An 18,405-nucleotide genomic window follows, 5' to 3' on the forward strand; every position below is an offset into this window, starting at 1 on the left:
ATGCAACATTCCTCTCCTCATCCCACGGGGTCTCATCAGGCGAACATCCCCCCAGGAGTGTCCCTGATGTCCCTGGGAGCTCTGAGCTGGCACCATCACTGATGCAATGCTGGGTGATGCTCCCGGTGGCTTTGGAGATGTCAAGGGCCAGGAAACTCAGGGGTCCGCTGGACTTCTTATCACTTGGGAGGGATCCAGGTGTCTGATCTCTCACAGCCATGGGGTCTGTGCCCCTCCAGCAGAGGATGAGGTGTCCTGCTGCAGCCCTGCTGTCCATGCTGATCCCAGTGCTACTGGGGCCGCTGCCAGGGCACAGGGAGGAGCAGGGGCAGCAGGACCTGTGTGACCACAGGGTGATGTTGTGTTTCAGGGAGCCCCTGAACCATGACGTTCAAACAAGCGTCTATGATGGCCCCAGAGGCCACGGCCACCACGATGCCCATGAGCACGATGGAGAACTCCACCGAGGCCGCGGGGCCAGGCGAGAGCAAGGAGGACATGTTCACCAAGCTGAGGGACAAGTTCATGAACGAGCTCAACAAGATCCCCCGTGAGTAGCTGCTTCTTTCCCAGGTGCTACCCTCCTGATGGCCCCACCACCGTGCTGGTCCTCGGGCAACATGTCGGACAAGATTTTGGGGTGGTTGGGAGGGAGCTGCAGGGCTGACCACAACACTGGCTTTTGCCTGCAGTTCCACCCTGGGCCCTCATCGCCATCGCAGTGGTAGCCGGACTCCTCATCCTCACCTGCTGCTTCTGCATCTGCAAGAAGTGCTGCTGCAAGAAGAAGAAGAACAAGAAAGAGAAGGGCAAAGGCATGAAGAATGCCATGAACATGAAGGACATGAAGTCAGGCAACCAGGTGATGTCCTTCTGGGCTGCTTGGCCAACAATCCCTCCGGATGAGCGATGAACTGTGCTGGGGCACCCCTAGATCAGGCAGCAGATTGGGATAGAGTCACCAGGATATCTGAAGCCAGGACATGGAGCCACCAGCCACTGGGATGGGACAGTGCAGACAGGAGCCAGGACCTGAGACAGCAGCACTGTCCTCTTTCAGTGCCCACTGGCCCAGATGGGACCAGGCTCGAGCTGTCCTGGACCTGCCAATGCTTCACACGAATCAGAAAATGTTAAATTAATCCCTTTCATCTTCCTGCCTCCCTCTGGGTTACCCTCATTTCACTGAGCCTTTAGCCAAGAGGGGAGGGCCACCAGGGCAAAACACCTGCCAGTTTGGGGTCGAGAGGCAGGTGCTGGTACCTGGAGCAGACCTGGGGCTGTCTCCCCATCCTTGGGGCCAGCCTGAGGTGGGCTTTGGTACCTGAAGGCTTGGGGCCACTCCAGCCATTTCCATGGCCTTGACTCAGGGCCATTTAGAGGGGGTGAGAGATTTTGGGTGCCTGTTCCTGCTCTTCAGAGCTGTGTGGGCACCATGAACATGCAGGCAGGGCTGGAGCAGGAGCGGTAGGAGATGTGGGGTGGGATTCCCCAGTAGAGAGCAGGGGCTGTATCCCCTGGGACTCCACAGGGTCATACAAACCCTGACCCCCCCCCACCCCATGGGTCCCTCAGTGTTCTGTCTAATGTGTCTGTCTTCCCTTGTGGTGCCCTGGCCTCCTTCCACCCTGCTGCCCTGGCTGCCTGGTCCCTCCCCATCCTGGGACACCCTCCATGGTAAGTGTCACCATGAGCCTCCTTCTCCATCATCTGCTTCCAGGGTGGGTTGGGGGACCTGGAGACATGTCAGAGAGGAGATAAGGAGCCAGGACTCCCACCCTACAGACCATGGCTTGGAGAGGCAGGAAGAGGGGTGGCTTTTCCTGGGGACAATTAAGGTGTATCTCTATTTCTGAGTCTGCAAAGCACTGGCTGTAGTGCTTCCCCAAGCACAGGCTGGGGGGTACAGCACCAAACCTCACTCCACTGGAGCCAACCCCTTGTTCTGGTGGTCCAAGGAAGCCCCTCATGCCACCTAGTCTGGACCAGCACCGGGGGCTCCCTGGCAGCCCTGTGGCTGTGGCAGAGCCAATGCCACCCCCAGACTGCTCTATCAGTGATTTGTGTCCCCAGCACAGGGGTCTCCGTTCCTCTGATGGGGAGAACCTGGGTGTTGAGATGCCAGTAGGGTTGTGGTGCTGGGGTCCCCTGGTGTGGGGACGGGGAGGCTGGGCTGTGACCGTGCTGCTGAGCTGGGCACTGCGGCTGCCACTGCAGGACCAACAGGACGACGATGATGCAGAGACGGGTCTGACGGAGGGGGAAGGTGAGGAGGAGGAGAAGGAGCCAGAGAACCTGGGCAAGCTGCAGTTCTCACTGGACTACGATTTCCAGGCCAATCAGGTGATGGAGGGGCTGGGGCTCAGCTGAGGAGTGGGGTTTGCCCAGGGGGATTTTTGAGGGGACAAGTCTCCATGTTGGACCCGGGTGGCATGGGAGGGAAGGAGGAGCTGGGTGCTGAGGAAATCCTGCCTTGGGCTGGAGATGAGTGGAGATCTGCAGAGTGTACCTGGGCTGTCCTTAATAAGGACACTCCTCTGCCCCCTCCAGCTGACAGTGGGAATCCTCCAAGCCGCTGAACTGCCAGCTTTGGACATGGGGGGCACCTCAGACCCTTATGTCAAGGTGTTCCTGCTGCCTGACAAGAAGAAAAAGTACGAGACCAAAGTGCAGAAGAAGACACTCAACCCTGCCTTCAACGAGACCTTCACCTTCAAGGTGAGACCCTTCACCCACAACACAAGACCTTGCCTCCCACTCCCCTCCTTCTCACTGACTGCACTGGTCCCATACGCTGACCCTCACTGCTGGGAGCAGGTGGTCCTGGCTCGGGGTCCTCTGAGCTCTCTGTCAGCCCGGTTGCTGTCCCTGTTTGTGCAGGTGCCCTACCAAGAGCTGGGTGGGAAGACGCTGGTGATGGCCATCTATGACTTTGACCGCTTCTCCAAGCACGACATCATCGGGGAGGTGAAGGTGCCCATGAACACGGTGGACCTGGGCCAGCCCATCGAGGAGTGGCGGGACCTGCAGAGCGGGGAGAAGGAGGAGGTGAGAGCCAGCCCTCAGCCAGCTGAACCTCTTGGTTGGGGCATTTAGATGGGGGTGGCCACGGGGTGAGCTCTGCTTTTGGGACCATCCCACAGCGCTCAGGGTGATGATCATGTGGGGTCCCACTGGGGTGGGACTCATTCTTGTCCTGGCTATGAGTTCTGGGCAGGATCTGCCGTCTTGTTCCTCTGCGTAAAAACCTTTTTGTCACAAAAAATGAAGAGTATAAAACATCTTGAGTGCTGTGCTGGGCCTGACCAGCTCCAGACCCAGTGATCAAACCCTTGTGCTGGTGCATGGGGTGCCAGCTTGTGCCTGTATCGAAGGCTGAGCAGGGTTTGGGGGGACCTGCATGTGGGACCATGTCCAAACAGTGCAGTCTGATGCGCTGGCAACGCTTTGATATCCACTCCCTGCTTTCCTTGGCAGCCAGAGAAGCTGGGAGACATCTGCATCTCTCTCCGGTACGTGCCCACGGCCGGGAAGCTCACTGTCTGCATCCTGGAGGCCAAGAACCTGAAGAAGATGGATGTCGGGGGTCTCTCAGGTGAGTGTCACTTGGGGGCAGCCTCCTCCTGCCCCACTGGGGCTCTCAGCACCTTTTGTCAGGAAGAACACTGGGGCCATCAGTCTGGCTGGACTCGGGGAAGCCCCCCCAGTGCCTCCTCCTGCATTGGAGGCAGCCCAAGGTCTGGCTGGAGGGCAAAGGAAGATGGGCATGGGATGAATCCTCCACCCTTAGGAAGGATGTTTTGAATTTGGTCTCACACTGTGTCCAGGACCAGGATGCTGCAGGACCTGGGTGGTGAAAATTCTTCTCTGCCATTTTCTCCTGGTCCTGCTCCTCCTTGACTTGTTCCAGGGATCTCAGCTGACAGAATGTTTTTGCTCAAAGAGTCTTCCCAACCCCATCGTGGGGCTGAGTGTGCCCAGGGGTCTTCAACTCTTTCCAGACCTGCCTTAACCACGGGAAGAGCAGTCCCTGCATGGCTGGAAGGGTTCAGCTTTATTGTGGGGTGTCCTACTCCAGAAACATGGGTGACAGATGCCACCTGACAGGCCAGCTGTCACTCCACTGTCCCCAGTCCTCCTACAAGAGGACCCTCAGCACAGAATCACAGAATTAATGTTGGAAAAGACCTCCAAAATCATTGGGTCCAACCTGTGACCAATCCCCATTTTTTCAACCATCCCAGAGCACTAAGTGCCATGTCCAGTTGTTCCTTGGACACCTCCTTGGACGGTGACTCCACCACCTCTTTGGGCAGTCCATTCCAATGCTTGACAACCTTTTCAGTGAAGAAATTCTTCCTGACATCCAACCTGAACCTCCCCTGTTGCAGCTAGAGGCCATTTCTCCCTGGCTAGTTACCTGGGAGCAGAACCCCCCAGCTCCACCCTCCTGTCAGGGAGTTGTAGAGAGCAAAAGTGTCCCCTTTGAGCCTCCTTTTCTCCAGGCTGAACCTCCCCAGCTCTCTCAGCCATTCCTCATCTGACTGACTTTCCAGACCCTTTCCCAGCTCTGTTGCATGCAGAAATGCTCCATCCCTCGTCCAGTTGCTCCCACAAATCCTCTCCATCCCAGCTATTTTGACTTTGGTCCCCATCAACAAACCCCAGAGCTCATGGACATCTCTACCTCATCCTGGGCTGAGATGCCTCTTGGCTGATGGTGCTCCCTGGGCATCTCATCCCTGGCTGATGCACCCTCCTGACCCCCAGATCCCTACGTGAAGATCCACCTGCTGCAGAATGGCAAGAGGCTGAAGAAGAAGAAGACCACAGTCAAGAAGAAGACCCTGAACCCTTACTTCAATGAGTCCTTCAGCTTTGAGATCCCCTTCGAGCAGATACAGGTTTGTCTGATGACTCCCCTGGGAGGCAGAAAAGGGGGAGGGTGATGGGAGATGTCCTGCAGCTGCCTGAGCCCATTTCCCAGCATTCTCACCAACCTGAGTGGCTCCTGCCGAGCTCCTGGTCCCTGAGATAGACCCAGTCCCATCCTGGGCCTGGACTGATGCTGAGAGCAGCTGGTGCAGGGGCAGAGTTGGGAGGCTGGGCAGCACCTATGGGAGATGCAACCCCAACAGAGACAACAGCTGGAACAGGGCTTTCCTCTGCTCCTGCTCCTACAGTGCTCACCCCAGGCATAACAAGGACCCCCCAGTGCTCCTAAAGGCATTTTGGACCACTGGCCAGTGCCTTCTGCCCCTCCATGTCCTACCCAAGCCCCCACACTTGCCCCTTGCCCTGGCCCAGTAGCCCAGAACTCTTACCCAGCTCCTTCACCACACCTTGGTGACCTTTCCCAGGTGAGTTAGGTCAGGATGAGCTGGGTCCCCACTGTGGCTCTGCAGCCCTGGGCTCCTTGGGAATGATGTGCAGGAAGCACAGAGGGGGCCCTGCCCCAAAATGGGCCATGACAGGGCTCAGCCTTGGGGGATCCCTGCAGCACCCTGAGACCACAGAGCCATCACGGTGCCGTGCCTTTCCACCCTCTAAAGAAGGTTTTTCCTCCTGTAGAAAGTGCAAGTGGTGATCACGGTGCTGGACTATGACAAGCTGGGGAAGAACGAAGCCATCGGCAAGATCTTCACGGGCTGCAACTCCACCGGCACAGAGCTGCGGCACTGGTCCGACATGCTGGCCAACCCCCGGCGGCCCATCGCCCAGTGGCACTCGCTGAAGCCAGAGGAAGAAGTAGATGCAGCTCTCGGGAAGAACAAATAGGCGGCTCTGGCGGCCGGCGCGGCACTCGGACAGTCGGCGCGGCCCAGAGCTACTGATACCTCGGTTCTGCAACCCCCCGTCTTGGTTTTTTTGTTCTGTTTTAAGCTGAAATGCCCTTTGATGGCTCTGGAAGGGTTTCCAGGCAGTCCCAATAGCTTCCAGGGGAAGAGGTTAAAGACACGGATGGTTCTTTTCGTTCTTCAGCATCGCTCCCTTTGTGCTGCATGTCCTGCCGCCTCCGCTCACCATCCCTGCCCAGTGCAAAGCCACCGGCGTGCCTGGGACCTTCCCCGGCAGCCACGTCACCAGCCTGCAGCACTGCTGCTGTCATCCTTCCCTTGGGATCACGTGGGGAACCATGGAAAGTTGCATGGAGGTGATACCGGAGACTGACGGTGTGGAATGACTAGACCCACTGTGCTTGCTCGGGTCATGGTCAGCTGTAGGACAGCAAAACAGTGGAGAAGACTCTCTGGAAAGATCCAGGTGCCTCCCCCTGGTCTTCCCCAGGGATGGCTGAATGCCTTTGGTCAGCTCCAGGTTTGGCTTCTCTGGGGAGAGGTTTGCAGGGGATCCTCTCTGTGGCTGGTGTGGTGGTGGGGTGCTGAGCCCTTGGTGTTGCAACTGGAGCTGTGGGGGCCTGTCTGAGCCCCGGGAGCCCTGGGGGGGCTGCTCTGAGGAGACATGGATGTGGATGCACCATCAGTGCATCAATCACCACCATCGCCACCATCTCCACTGTGTCCCCAGAGGCCAAACAAGGGCAGTGCTGGGTGAAATCTGTAGGTCAAGATGCTTCCACAAGGCAGGTTTATGCTGAGAGGTCTCCAAACGTGGTGAGGGCAGAACCCCAGAGCAGTGCCAGGTGCCTCCCCAAAGCCCATCCATTGTGTGTCACCAGGGCTCAGACCCACCGTGGGCACCCCGGCACAGCCTGGGGGCAGCTGGGGGGGCTTTGGGGAGCTCCAGCCCCACCACTGCAGCCCACCCGATGTAGACGACGAGAGCGAGCCCAGGGCCAAAAAGGGACCAAAGCCTCTGACCCCCACAAGCTGCTACTCCCCACCAGGCCACTGGCTGCCAAATCTACTCCATCCTGCTCCCTTCAGGGTGTTTAAGCCATATCCGTGTCCCTGACAGTGGGCAAGAGCTTCTCCAGACCACCTCTCCCACTGTCAGACCAAGCCCCTGAGCTGGAAAGCCAACACTGTTCCCTGCAGCTGGGAGAGGATCCAGCAGCCCTGCCCAGTTCAGCCCAGTCTGTACTGGAGCTCTGACATGAGCCGGTGTCCCCATCCCAGCTTTGACTCCCCGTCAGCCTCACGCTCACAGCTCCACTTGGCTTCCCTGGACTTGGTTTTGGGGGTTCTGCCACAGTGCAGCAGTGAAGGGCGTTGCCACAATGGAGCTGAGCCCCGGGGACGCCCCAGCACTGGGGCCACTGCTCTGGGGGGTCCAATGTCTGGGCTGGGAGCTTGGTGCAGTCCTGAGTCTGGGGACAAAGTGCCAAAACTGAGCTCAGCCCAGCAGTGTTGGAGACTTCAGCAGCTCCCACAGCTTCCGGTTCCGAAAGGGCATCCTGGCCCTGGCTGGAGGTGGGGAGATGATGGGAAATTTGGTGGCAGCCACATCTCAGGGGTTTCAGATGGACACAGGGATCAGCCCTTGCCCCTAGAGGGACATGCAGCTCTGGGACGGTTCCCCAGGGAAGGATGGCTCCATCCTTAGGAGCTTTGGGCTCAGGTAACCAGGCTGCATGGGGGGGGATGTTGGATGGGCACCTCCAACGACCACCTCCACCACCACCATGGCTGCGCTTGGCTCATGCCCCGGTGAAAGTGGCACTAGGGTCACACCAGGTTTGAAGGGGTCATCAAGCAAGTGGTCCCACAAGGCTATCTCCACCTTTAATAAGTCCCTTTTCCTAATCAATGTGTCAGCATCAGCAAATGGGTCTTGCCCTGCTCCTGTAGCCAAAGGGAGAAGAAGTCTCGGGATGCTTTTAATTAAAGGGGGAGTTGAGAGGGTGAGGATGCCCCACAGCGAGGAGCACTAGCTGGATTCAGTCTCACTTTGGGGTCCATCCAGCCACTGGTTGGGGCGGGGGTTTGCCTTACACGGAAATGGGTTAAAAAAGAAGAAATTGGAAAGAGCACTGAAATCCTCCTGTTGGCAGTCAGAGAGAGTGCACAGCCCTGCAGCCTCCCCTGGGGAGCAGGTGGAGTTGTGCATACCTGTACACGTGCACACCTATACACCTGCACAGCTGTACACACCTGTACACACCTGTACCCCTGCACCCCCTCCTGTGCACCCCCATCCACACCCCTCCCCCCCACACCCCACCCGCACCCCCAGACCTGCCAGGGTCTCACCAGGAGCAGAGATCCCACCTGGCTGGTTTCCATTCAGACTCTCTAAGCCTGGGGGGTGGGAGGGGGGGAGGGGGAAGACTGTGACTTTAATACATAATTTAATTTATTTTTTTTTTAATAAAAAGGGGAAAACCAACCAACGTATTGAAGCCATCTGCGCTGCCTCTGACCCCCCTCTCCCCCCCCCCCCCCTTAGCTATGTGTAGGTAAAATATATGGAGACATAGCTGTAAATACCACGAGCAGTGCATGTGATGCAGCCGTAGCAGTAGCAGCATGGCCCCCGCCCGGCGCTGCCGCCGCCCCCGGCACCGCCGTCCCCACCTCGGCCTTCAGCGAGGGGGGACACGGCGACCAAGGGAACTCATCGCTCGAGAGCTCTCCACCGCCCTGGTTATTTTTACCCCCTCAATAAAACGAAAACCCCCAATAAAATCATGTAAAAGAAGAAAATAATGCCAAGAAGCAGAAGCATGCCAAGCCCGGCCCGCCAGCGGAGCCGTCACCGAGCAGCCCGTGCCATCCATGTGTGTCTTGTTCCTGTACCTCGTCGCGTTTGTCCCATGGCCGGGTAGCGGCAACATCGTGGCTTCCGTGTCCTGTGTGGCGTTGGTTCATCTCACCGTCAGAGCAACTTTAGAAGCCATATAAGAGCACGGTGAGCCGTGACCTCCTTCCCCCGTGTGTCCACCGTCCCCCTGGTTTCGTGGGGCTCAGGCTGCCAGGGCGAGCATCGGCCACGGCCTCGGTGGCCACAGATGCCGCTGCCAACCCGGGCGAGGGAACGGGGCAGCGCTGGGCACAGACGCCGGGGCCGACCTGCCGGGGGCATTTCTGTGATGGAAAAGCTGGTGGTGAAAATGCTTTTCGGAGCAATTTGGGTTATATCTGCCACGTCCAGTCAGGTGGTTTCTGTTTTTGGGGATGAGAGCTGGCATTCCCCTCTCCTGGCTGCCCCGCGGAGCAAACCCAGCTGTGCCACAGAGATGCTCCCGGGGTTAAAAGGAAGAGAAGCCGCGAGTCTTGGCAACAGGCTCTGCTTTCTTTTCCTTTTTCCCCCCTCAAACTGGAAGGGAGGAGCCAGCTCCTTCGGGAGTCGCAGGCTCGGCCATTCCCGGCCCCCCAGTGCCGGCCCCGCTCTGCCCCGTCCCGGCCCCGCAGCGCTCGGCTCCGGCGGAAGCTGCTTTTAACGCCCCTTCCCCTCGTGTGGACTGTGTCGTTCCCGTCTCTGATCGTTCGATGGTTATTTTGTAATGATCTCTGTCTCCTTATTAAAGAAACGAGCTGAAAGGAGCTGGTTCCCTTCTGGTCTTGCTGCCGGGGCTGGCGGGACATCCGTGGAGAGGGGCAGGTCCCAGGGTAGGGACCCCAGGGACAGTGGAGGGAAGGAGGTGTGAGGGGAACCCCATGAGTGCCCAAGTCCCCCACGGAATCATGGAATCATGGAATCACTGAGGTTGGAAAAGCCCTCTAAGATCATTGAGTCCAACCATTCCCCCCAGCACTGCCATGTTCACCACTAACCATGTCCCCAAGTGTCTTCTGAACACTTCCAGGGATGGTGACTCCACCACTACCCTGGGCAGCTGTGCCAGGGCCCAAACAGCCTTTCAGTGAAGACATTTTTCCCAATATCCAACCTAAACCTCCCCTGGCACGGCTTGAGGCCATTTCCTCTTGTCCTGCCCCTTGTTCCCTGGGAGCAGAGCCCAACCACCCCCGGCTCCCCCCTCCTGTCAGGGAGTTGCAGAGAGTGAGAAGGTCCCACCTGACCCTCCTTTCCTCCAGGCTGAGCTCCACCAGCTCCCTGTGACTTGTTCTCAGCCTTGAGCCCTGGCCCTTGGCTGAGTGTGGTGGACCAGACATGGGGTACAGGTGGTCCCCACCAAATTCTTCCCCCCCGACAGAGTCTGGTCCCTACAGTCATGTTTAGGTCCTGCCCTGCTTTGCAGACGCACTGGACACCCCCAGATCCCAAGGGAAGAGCTCAACCTGCTCCAACCACCTCTGAAGTCTGGAACACATGCAGGTTTCCAGCAGCCTCACCTGGGACAGAGGATCCCAGGTGTGACACCATCACCTGCCCGTGTCTTTGCCACACTTTGTCCTGGCCAAACTCCTGAGAAGAGCAAACACAGGACTTGGCAGAATGGGGCAGATGGTCCTGACCCCCAGTGTGGTTCCAAGGAGCAGATGGGACCCTCTCCCTTTTGCCTTCCCACTGGTGAGAGGCTTTCAGGGATATGCATCCCAGTTCCTTCATTTCAGCTTCCCCTGAACAGGCACCTGTGTTGTAGCTGCTGCTGTAGCATTTGTGCTTTTATGGATGATGGACACTGTTATGCCATGAGAATTTTGGGAGAAACACGGAATTTTAGTCCAAATAACTTATAATTCCAGAAAGACGGAAGCAAGGTCAAAGCTTCTATTTTATCAACTCTTATTTTATTCATTTATAAATACTGTTGTGTTTACAAGCATCATAGCTGTGAATATTATTCCCAAACTTTCAAACACACTTATAATACTATATAACAACAACCAGTAAAACAAATCATTCATCTCAGGGTTTGAAAGGCCACTCAAAAGTTGCATAAAAATACATTCTCTCCCCATCTCGTCAGCCAGTCCTGCTTCTCCAAGGAGTTTATTTACAAAGAGCCATCATAAAACTTGCAGCCACAACAGGCGGGTTCACCCCAAGCAATAAAAATGAATTCACCCCAAGCAATTGCTTAGAAAAAAACCACCTCGTGTTCCCTAAGGGAAACCACTTCTCGCAAATGCTCTGGTTCCAAGAGGGATCAGTTTTAAAACCTGCTCGCTCTGCACCCTGTCCCACGCACAGGGTTCAAGGTGTCCTGTTTGTCACCTCCTCAGTGCACTGGTTATGTCAGGCATGAAGTGAGACAAAAAAAGGTTAATTCTCAAGAATTTGGTTTGCAACTGCACCGTCACTGAGAAACGCTCACAGCTTTGGCTGACCAGGGACACTGAGCTGTGGGGGCCCTCCCCCCTGGCTGGGGTTCAGGGGGGAATCCAGTGCTAAGCAGACACTTCAGCTAAAGCAGTTTGGCTTTGCAAGGTGCCATTAAGAGGAACGAGCCTCCCACAGCCTTCCCATACTGTTCCTTAGGAAAAAAACACAGTGAGTGTCCTGCTAGGAAGGGGCAAAACATCAGTGCGGGATGGGTTTGTCAGATTGGGTTGAACCCTCTCCCTAAAACAGACACCAGGCTTCTTCCTGCTGCCAGGAACCCGCCCTGTGAGAAGAACAGGATCTTTAGTGCCAACTCTCATCCTCACCATCAGCTGGTGAGCATCTTCTCTGCACGGCACACAAGGGACAGGGCTCCTGATCTCCTGATCAGAGCCAAGAGCCCGAGGCTGGAGTGAGGAGCAGGTCACCAAGAGAGAAAACACCAAGAACGGCAGAAGTACTCACATAAAGAGTGCACCAAGGGGGAATGGCGTGCAGGGGAAGCATTGACCGGATCTCAAGACTTAAAGCTGTTAAATAGAGCAGGGTTAAAATCAAGGAATATAAAAAGGACGCCTGGTTTAGGCAGTGCTCTGCAGAAACCCTGATGCCTTTACCAGCTTTGGTCTCTTCCTCCCAAAGCTCAGCAGCAGAGGAAGGGCCTCAGTGTACCAGGAGAAACGGCACCTAACGCCATGCAAACGGCTCCACCGGCTGAAGAGGAACCTCTGGCCAGAGCTGCCTGGGGAAAGATGGCAGCTCTAGGAAGAGCAAGAGAGGTGGAAACAGGCAGGACAGGGAGGGGAAGCAGGAAAGATGGAGAACTGGGGGGGGGGGGGGGGGAACCCAAAGAGAAAAAGCCCAAGGGAGAGAAAAATAAAGATGCTTTCTGAGGCAATAACCAGCAAAAGGTTCCAAAAAGCCCAGGATTTACTGACAAATTTTACCCTGTTGAGCAAGCTCAAGTATTCTGCTCAAGTATCTCATCTCTCTCTCCCAGAGCAGAGCTGCCTGGGAACGTGGGCAGAGCTGCTTCATCGCCACCTCCAGGTTCAGTGACTGAGACTGCAGCCCTTGGCCAGATGGAGCTGGGAGTCCAAGGACAAAGGGAATGAAAGGACAAATATGGAAGGATGTAGATGGGAGAGTGGTTTGGATACAGCAAGATGTCTCTGAGAGGGAAGGTATTGTTTGAGAGGAGTCAGTTAAGGGGAAGCTGAACAGACCTGATGACAGGTCCCAGAGCATGGAGAGAGGAGCCAATGCCCATGGGGAGAACAATTCCAAGCTGTTCTGAGTGCATATAAGATTAAAGAGGGGTACTTTTAGAGGTTTCCTTCAAGGTCAAGGCTTATCACAAGCTTTTGACAGGTTAGGAGACTTTCATCACAGTGATTCAGTCACCAGCAGCTCCTTGTCTGTCTGACACCGACGCACCCTCACCTTTCCAAGGTGTGTGGGAGGACAAGTGATCACTGCTCCATGGTCCTCTGCCTCGGAATCCAGCTGTGCCAAGCTGCTTCACCAACAGAAGGGTGGGAGGGAACAGGACTCTGGCATTTCCCCTCTCTACAAATTCTGCTGCAAATCCAAGTGAGGTACCCAAAATACCAGACCAGACTCCACTACGGGGCTCTGCCTTCATGGAGACAGCAGAACGTCCCAGATGGCTGTTAGGACAGGGAGGCTGGTGTCTGGTGTGGGCACAGCTCCCTGCGAGGTGATTCACGCTCACACATGTGTATAAGCAGCAGAGGGTCTCTAAGGGTTCAAGCTCGTCCTTCAGAAAGCTCAGAAGACACCTCCTGTCCCAAGGAGCAAGAGTCCAGGTGCAACTGGGTGCTACTAATTACAGACAGGAGCCCTGGAAGAACACAACGTGACATGGAATCACCCAGGCTGGGTGAAGGGGAGGGTGAGGGATAAGGGTCTGATGCCAAGTGTCAGTGCTGATGTTACCGAACAGGTTCAAAATCTTAAATAAAGGACTGGGTCTACTGGGGCAAGAGGAGGAGAAAGTCTCTGTGCAAAGCAGCCTGTGACAGACATGAGCCCAGGTGGCTTTCACAGCATCACATTTAGCCAGTCCCACATCTCAGTGGGTTGATGTGCATCCTCAGAGTCCCAGCCTGGGTTCACATTTCCCACCTGTACAGGGCTTGGATGTGCTGGATTAGTTTTTGAGGTGTCATTTTTTACAGTAGGAGCTTCCCACTCCAGGTCAGAGTCCGACACCAAATACTGGGCTTCTGGAAGAAGTTTTGGCAGCTCAAACCCAGTCCTCATGTTTCTCCCTTGAATAAAATGTCCGAGATACCACAACATGCTTAAATTAAAAATAATAAAATGGCAGGGGGTGTGTTGGAGGAAAATAGGGGTAGAAAGGGAATGTACAGCAAAGGGCAGGGCAAGGCAGGTGTGACATTGATCCCATGGCTGAAACACTTGCTGTACGTGACAGATGGGAAAGGGGGGGGGAGGGCTCGTGGTGGGGTTGGCAGCTGGTGTAGGGCCCCTCCTCATCCTGCCTTTGCTCAGGATTCCTATTTGGAGAGTTTGCTGATGACACGAATGAGGGCTCCATTCTCATCCTTCAGCCTTTGGTTGTCCGACTTCAGCTCTGTCAAAATCTGCAGAGAGACAAAGACAAGGTGGGATCAGAGCTCAGCTCAGATGGACCAGAGGGGACGTTGCATCCCCTCCACCCAGCACGGTTCCATTTCTCTGGAGCATCTCCAGAGCTTTTACAAGCTGGCTGCCAGGCGTGGAGGGGTGAGAGGGGACTCGAGCACAGCAGAGCCAGGGAGCCCCGAGCCTGGAAGTCCGTGGTGCAAAGCAATGCCACGGCCCCAGCAGCAGGTCAGCACCAGGCTGGGAGGGCAGGAACCACTTCTGAGCTGTTTCACCCCAAACCTGTGCCCAGAGGCTAATTAGAGCTCAGCACAAAATGATAAAGCTGGTTTTCCTGCTTTGGCTTTTTCCATTTTGGCAGGACTAGAGAGGAAAACAAAGGTCTGAAATTCTCACTTAGGACTGGACCCTGCAAAATCTCTTTAGAATACCCCCAAATCTCCTTGGGACCCCACAGATGTGTAACACATGCTGAGGCCAGAGGACTGGTAAAACACACTGACACTGGAGGTACCCCCTGGGTGCTCAACCAAGGGTTACAACACAGACAAAAGGCTGAGCACTTTGGACATAGAGAAGAAATAACTCCAACAAGACCCTTCTGGCATTTCTAATTGGCATAAACCCTCCCAACTTCCCATGCTCCCCATGCTGCAGGCGGGTGACCTTCAGTGGACTGTTCCTGGCCGTCGGGGCACCAGGAGGAGACTCCCAACCCCCGTCCTGGTGTGACAGACAAGGGGTCATTCCCACCACAGGTGCCAGCAGACCACAGGGTGACCTGCTGGAGCACACTGGGGGACAGCAGGGTCACACACAGGCATGAACAGCACCACTATAAGCTCAGCCATGACTTCTTTCTGCCAAGGTGAATCTTGGAGGAATTCCCCCAAAGCCAAAATCTGCACTAAATCTTCTCCTTCCTCCTAAGCTGGAGTTTCAGCTCTGACCACAACACCTGCTCCCCTCCACCTGCAGCCCCTCCACAACCACTGGCACAGAGTGCAGGCAGTTCCTGGGGCAGTGCTGGAACAATTCCCTCCTTTCACAGTCAGGCCAAGCCATGGTGGCCCCAATACTCCCAACCCCATCCCTGTGGGTGCTGGTGGTGGATAGTCCAGGCAGGAGGTTTTGCTAGAGAGGGAAGAGGGGAATGGTACCACATGGTGGGATAGTGGGGAAAGGGTAAACTGATGTGCTGGGCTGGCCAGAGCTCCAGCTAGTGATGCTGGAAGTGTCTCCCTGGACCCAGTGGTGGTGTGATGTGCATCACCATGGCTGGGCTGTCACCAGAACAGCACTTATGGCTCCTTACATTTCTCACGGCCAAAGGAGAGGCATTGCCATCATCAAGTGCTCAGGAGCTCAGAGACAGGGCAGAGCCCTTGCTGTCTCTGCACCTTTCTGCTTCCTCCTGAGCTTCACCCAGGGCTCAGTCTGGTGCCTCCCAGTGCCCTGCGACAGCTCAACCACCCACTGGAGTCTGTGGATGGACAGTCCTTGTCCTCCCCTGCCTGGAGTGGATAAGTGCCCATCACTGTGATAAGGGGGGTACGAAGCCCTGCCACTCACTTTGGTAGAGAGAATCTGTCACAGGATCCCAGAAACAACTCCAGAGAGACCCACCCTGGTCCCACAGCTCACCGGGAGCTCTGGCAGCAGCTGTACCTCACACATGGGCTCCAGGCAGCTTCAGTGATTTATTTAAAAATGAAGAAGCATAAGTGCATGTAAAATAAGTGTCTCTGAAAAAGTTTCCTGGTTGTATCCCTGCTCCCATCAGTGTCCAGTGAGCCCTTCTGAAAGCCACACATCGACCCTACACAACTTCACCCTTCCTGAGCCAAGGGCGTTCCTCCCTTTGAAGCTGAGTGGCCTCAAGTTGGGTAAAATAAACAACATGTGAACAGGCTGGGGCTGGAAACTACAGCTTTATAGGTGTCTCAGGTGCAGTGAGGAGGGATGTGGCCTAGCCCCAGGGGATGGCAGGGCTGACAGTGATGCAGTGTTGGTGTAAAGTCAGTTTTGGGCTGGAGGATGGTCTGAGCAGCAGGGCTCTGTGTTACCTGTGATACTGGAGAAGGTGGCTCCTCAGAAATTATGTGAGTTTGGGAAAATGGGGTTCTTTGAAAAGCACTGCTGCTGCCAGGGCATGGTGAATATGAAACCAGTGGCATCATTGTACAGCTGTGATGTCCACAGACACCTCTGAGCCAGGGTTTACATGTGCCAGCAACAGCCTGTGTTAGACCTACTAAAAGAGTTGAAATAAATCAGTGGAGCAGCATATGGCTCTTCCCCAGCTTGAGTACTGCAGGGAATGGCAAACCTGAGTGAGGAGGGAAGGATGAGCCCGGCCACAGCTCAGCCAGACAGGTCACCCCCGAGCAGGGGGGGATGGAAGGGAAGTGATAACCCAGGCACTTCCCAGGAGGAGAAGAGAGGTGACTTGCAGGTGGTGAAACATCAGTTCTCTGAGTCTGGAAATGGTTTTGCCCAATTTTCCCTCTCAGATCGCAAAGCACGTGGGGAAGAAGAATGACTTGTGAGAAGGAATGAGACAAGGATGGGTTGGAGGATACTTTTGCAGATTTAAAACAGAAAGGCAGTGAGATCATTGCACCTGACCATCTGCACAATCCAGGGCACACAGCACGACACTCGACTCTCCCAGCCCCTGGGACACACATGTGGGCTTGAGCTGAGACTCCTGGAAAGGGGAAGCCACAATTCCCCTGGTTAGTTTGTTTCTATGGCTAATCAGCCTTGATATAATTTGTGTGCTAAGAATAGATTTTTTTATACCGTGGTGCCACTTCCAGCCCACAAGAGCACAGTGCTTCTGTGTCTGAAGGGATCTGAACATCCCTACTAACCTGCAAAGGACAGGCAGGGCCCCAAGAAAGGAGCAGTTACAGCTTTATTTTAGCACAGAGCCAATGAAGTAGCAGGAAGGGATGTAATTTAGCTGTGTGATGTGCTAGGGCAAAGCTTAGGAAAGGGTCATCTTTGGGTTTCAAACACTAATTGCCCTGCACTGGATTTAAAACAGAAGATGGAAACACAAAGCACTCCTGGTCCAGCTCCTGCTGGGTCCTCCATCCTGCACCAGCCCACAGGAGGCAGGGGGGATGTTGAACCTGTGGGCTCAGACTCAAAAATCTCCATTTAACATGAGGGAAGGAGGTCGTCCTCTTTGTTCAAGTGACCAAGAAAAACCGCTGAGGACAGCTCAGTTTGTAGTTTTTCTAAAAATCCCCTTTCTGTCTAAAATGTGCACTTTCCACAACATCCCTACCAATTTATGACACTGTTCATCCTGACTTTGGATTATCTGATTTCCTGAGTGCCAGCTCCTCCCTGAACTACGTCCAATTAAAAAAGAATTCTATTACGGGTCGACATAGAGCATAAACCATCTATTTTCAGATGTCCAGGGTCCAGGTTGGACGGGGTTTGGAGCAATCTGGTCTAGTGGAAAGTCTCCCTGCCCATGGCAGGGGGCTGGAATGAGATGAGCTTTAAGGTCCCTTCCAATCCAAACCAGTCTGGAGGTCTGTCTCCAGGCAGGGTACTGGGCATAGGGCTGCTGGCACTGCCAAGCCACCCCAAAGCCATTTCCCAGTGCTAAGCTGGCGAGGTTGGCAGCACTGCCAAGCAGAGCGAGAGCCAGCGGGATGAGCAGAGCCTCCAGCAAAGCTCTGCCATGGCAGCAGCACCATGCTTTTGGAATTTTGAGGATTCTTTGCCACAAGCTTTTGAGCCACAAGCGTCACCAGACACCCTGGACAGCAGGGAGGTGAGGGAACAGCCCGGCCAGGGAGTGGAGACCTGCCTGGAAGAGTGGAACAGGGAGGCGAGATGAGCCGGAGGGAAAGCAGCTACAGCTCCTCTGATTCTGAGGGCTTGGTGGGCAGAGAAAGTCTGGCTACGACCCGGGTCAGAGCCCTGTTCTCAGCCAGCAGTTGCTCATTCATCTGCCTCAGGGTGTGAATCTGTTTGAGCTGGTGGAGATTCTGCAGAGAGTGAGAGGAGTGGATAGAGAAATACAGAGAGAACATCACGGAGACAAACGGGCACAGAAATGGGAATTTAGTCCACAGGGAGTGAAAGGAAAAAAGAGAGTAAAAGAAAAATTAGTAGCAGTGAGTGCTGGATAGGGAAAACCTGTCAGCACACTGAGGATGTTTTGAGAACCCTCCCTTTCTCCAGGGGCTCCCAAAGCCTTAAAAAAGGTCAAATGAAGTGGTTTGCCACCAAAAAGCAGGATTATATTCTAGTTTACCCAGACAGCCCTGGGACTTGGGAACTGCTGTGAGACCTATCACCATTGACTTACCACCTACACAGGCTCTGAAAGCACTGCTGGGAACTGAGAATTTCTTTAAAACTTCTTTTCTTCATGTTTCTCTAAAAGTTAAAGCAGCTGTGTAGAGCAAAGAGCGATCAGAGCTTCATGGGAGATTCTAAAGGTACAGACCTAAAGGTACAGCATCTGCAAGTGTCACTGTCCCACAGCAGATCACTGAGACAGGTACTGTGCCTGCTCGTGTCCCTTGTTCCTGAGTGATGCTCCTGGGTCTGCCAAGGCTCAGTCCCACCAAAATGTTTGAGGTTTGGGGAGGTTCTTCACCCCTGCCC

At 55.0% G+C, this 18,405-nt stretch overlaps 2 protein-coding genes across 9 annotated transcripts in view; one reads left to right on the forward strand and one right to left on the reverse strand.

Annotated features, from left to right (window-relative positions):
• Positions 1–363: 363 nt before the first annotated feature.
• On the forward strand, positions 364–9,446 carry SYT2 (synaptotagmin 2). The gene is made up of 8 exons (XM_064635730.1): positions 364–550; positions 693–862; positions 2,227–2,343; positions 2,551–2,718; positions 2,881–3,048; positions 3,478–3,595; positions 4,771–4,904; positions 5,572–9,446. The coding sequence occupies exons 1-8, from the start codon at positions 385–387 to the stop codon at positions 5,776–5,778; spliced, it is 1,248 nt and encodes a 415-aa protein (XP_064491800.1). The 5' UTR covers positions 364–384; the 3' UTR covers positions 5,779–9,446.
• Positions 9,447–10,576: 1,130 nt separating this feature from the next.
• Positions 10,577–18,405, reverse strand: part of PPP1R12B (protein phosphatase 1 regulatory subunit 12B) — a 132,043-nt gene continuing 124,214 nt past the window's right edge. For 5 of the 8 annotated variants that reach the window (XM_064635693.1, XM_064635694.1, XM_064635688.1 and 2 more), the window contains 2 exons: positions 17,600–17,780; positions 13,664–13,763 (listed from right to left, as the gene is read on the reverse strand). In XM_064635693.1, coding sequence (XP_064491763.1) covers positions 17,646–17,780 — 135 coding nt within the window. In that variant the 3' untranslated portion in view covers positions 13,664–13,763; positions 17,600–17,645. Of the gene's footprint in view, positions 13,764–17,599; positions 17,781–18,405 lie in introns of all 8 variants that reach the window. The other 3 variants (XM_064635689.1, XM_064635690.1, XM_064635697.1) reach the window with 1 other exon arrangement.

The sequence above is a fragment of the Pseudopipra pipra genome, chromosome 25 (assembly GCF_036250125.1).
Source record: "Pseudopipra pipra isolate bDixPip1 chromosome 25, bDixPip1.hap1, whole genome shotgun sequence".
NCBI classification, from domain to species: Eukaryota; Metazoa; Chordata; class Aves; order Passeriformes; family Pipridae; genus Pseudopipra; species Pseudopipra pipra.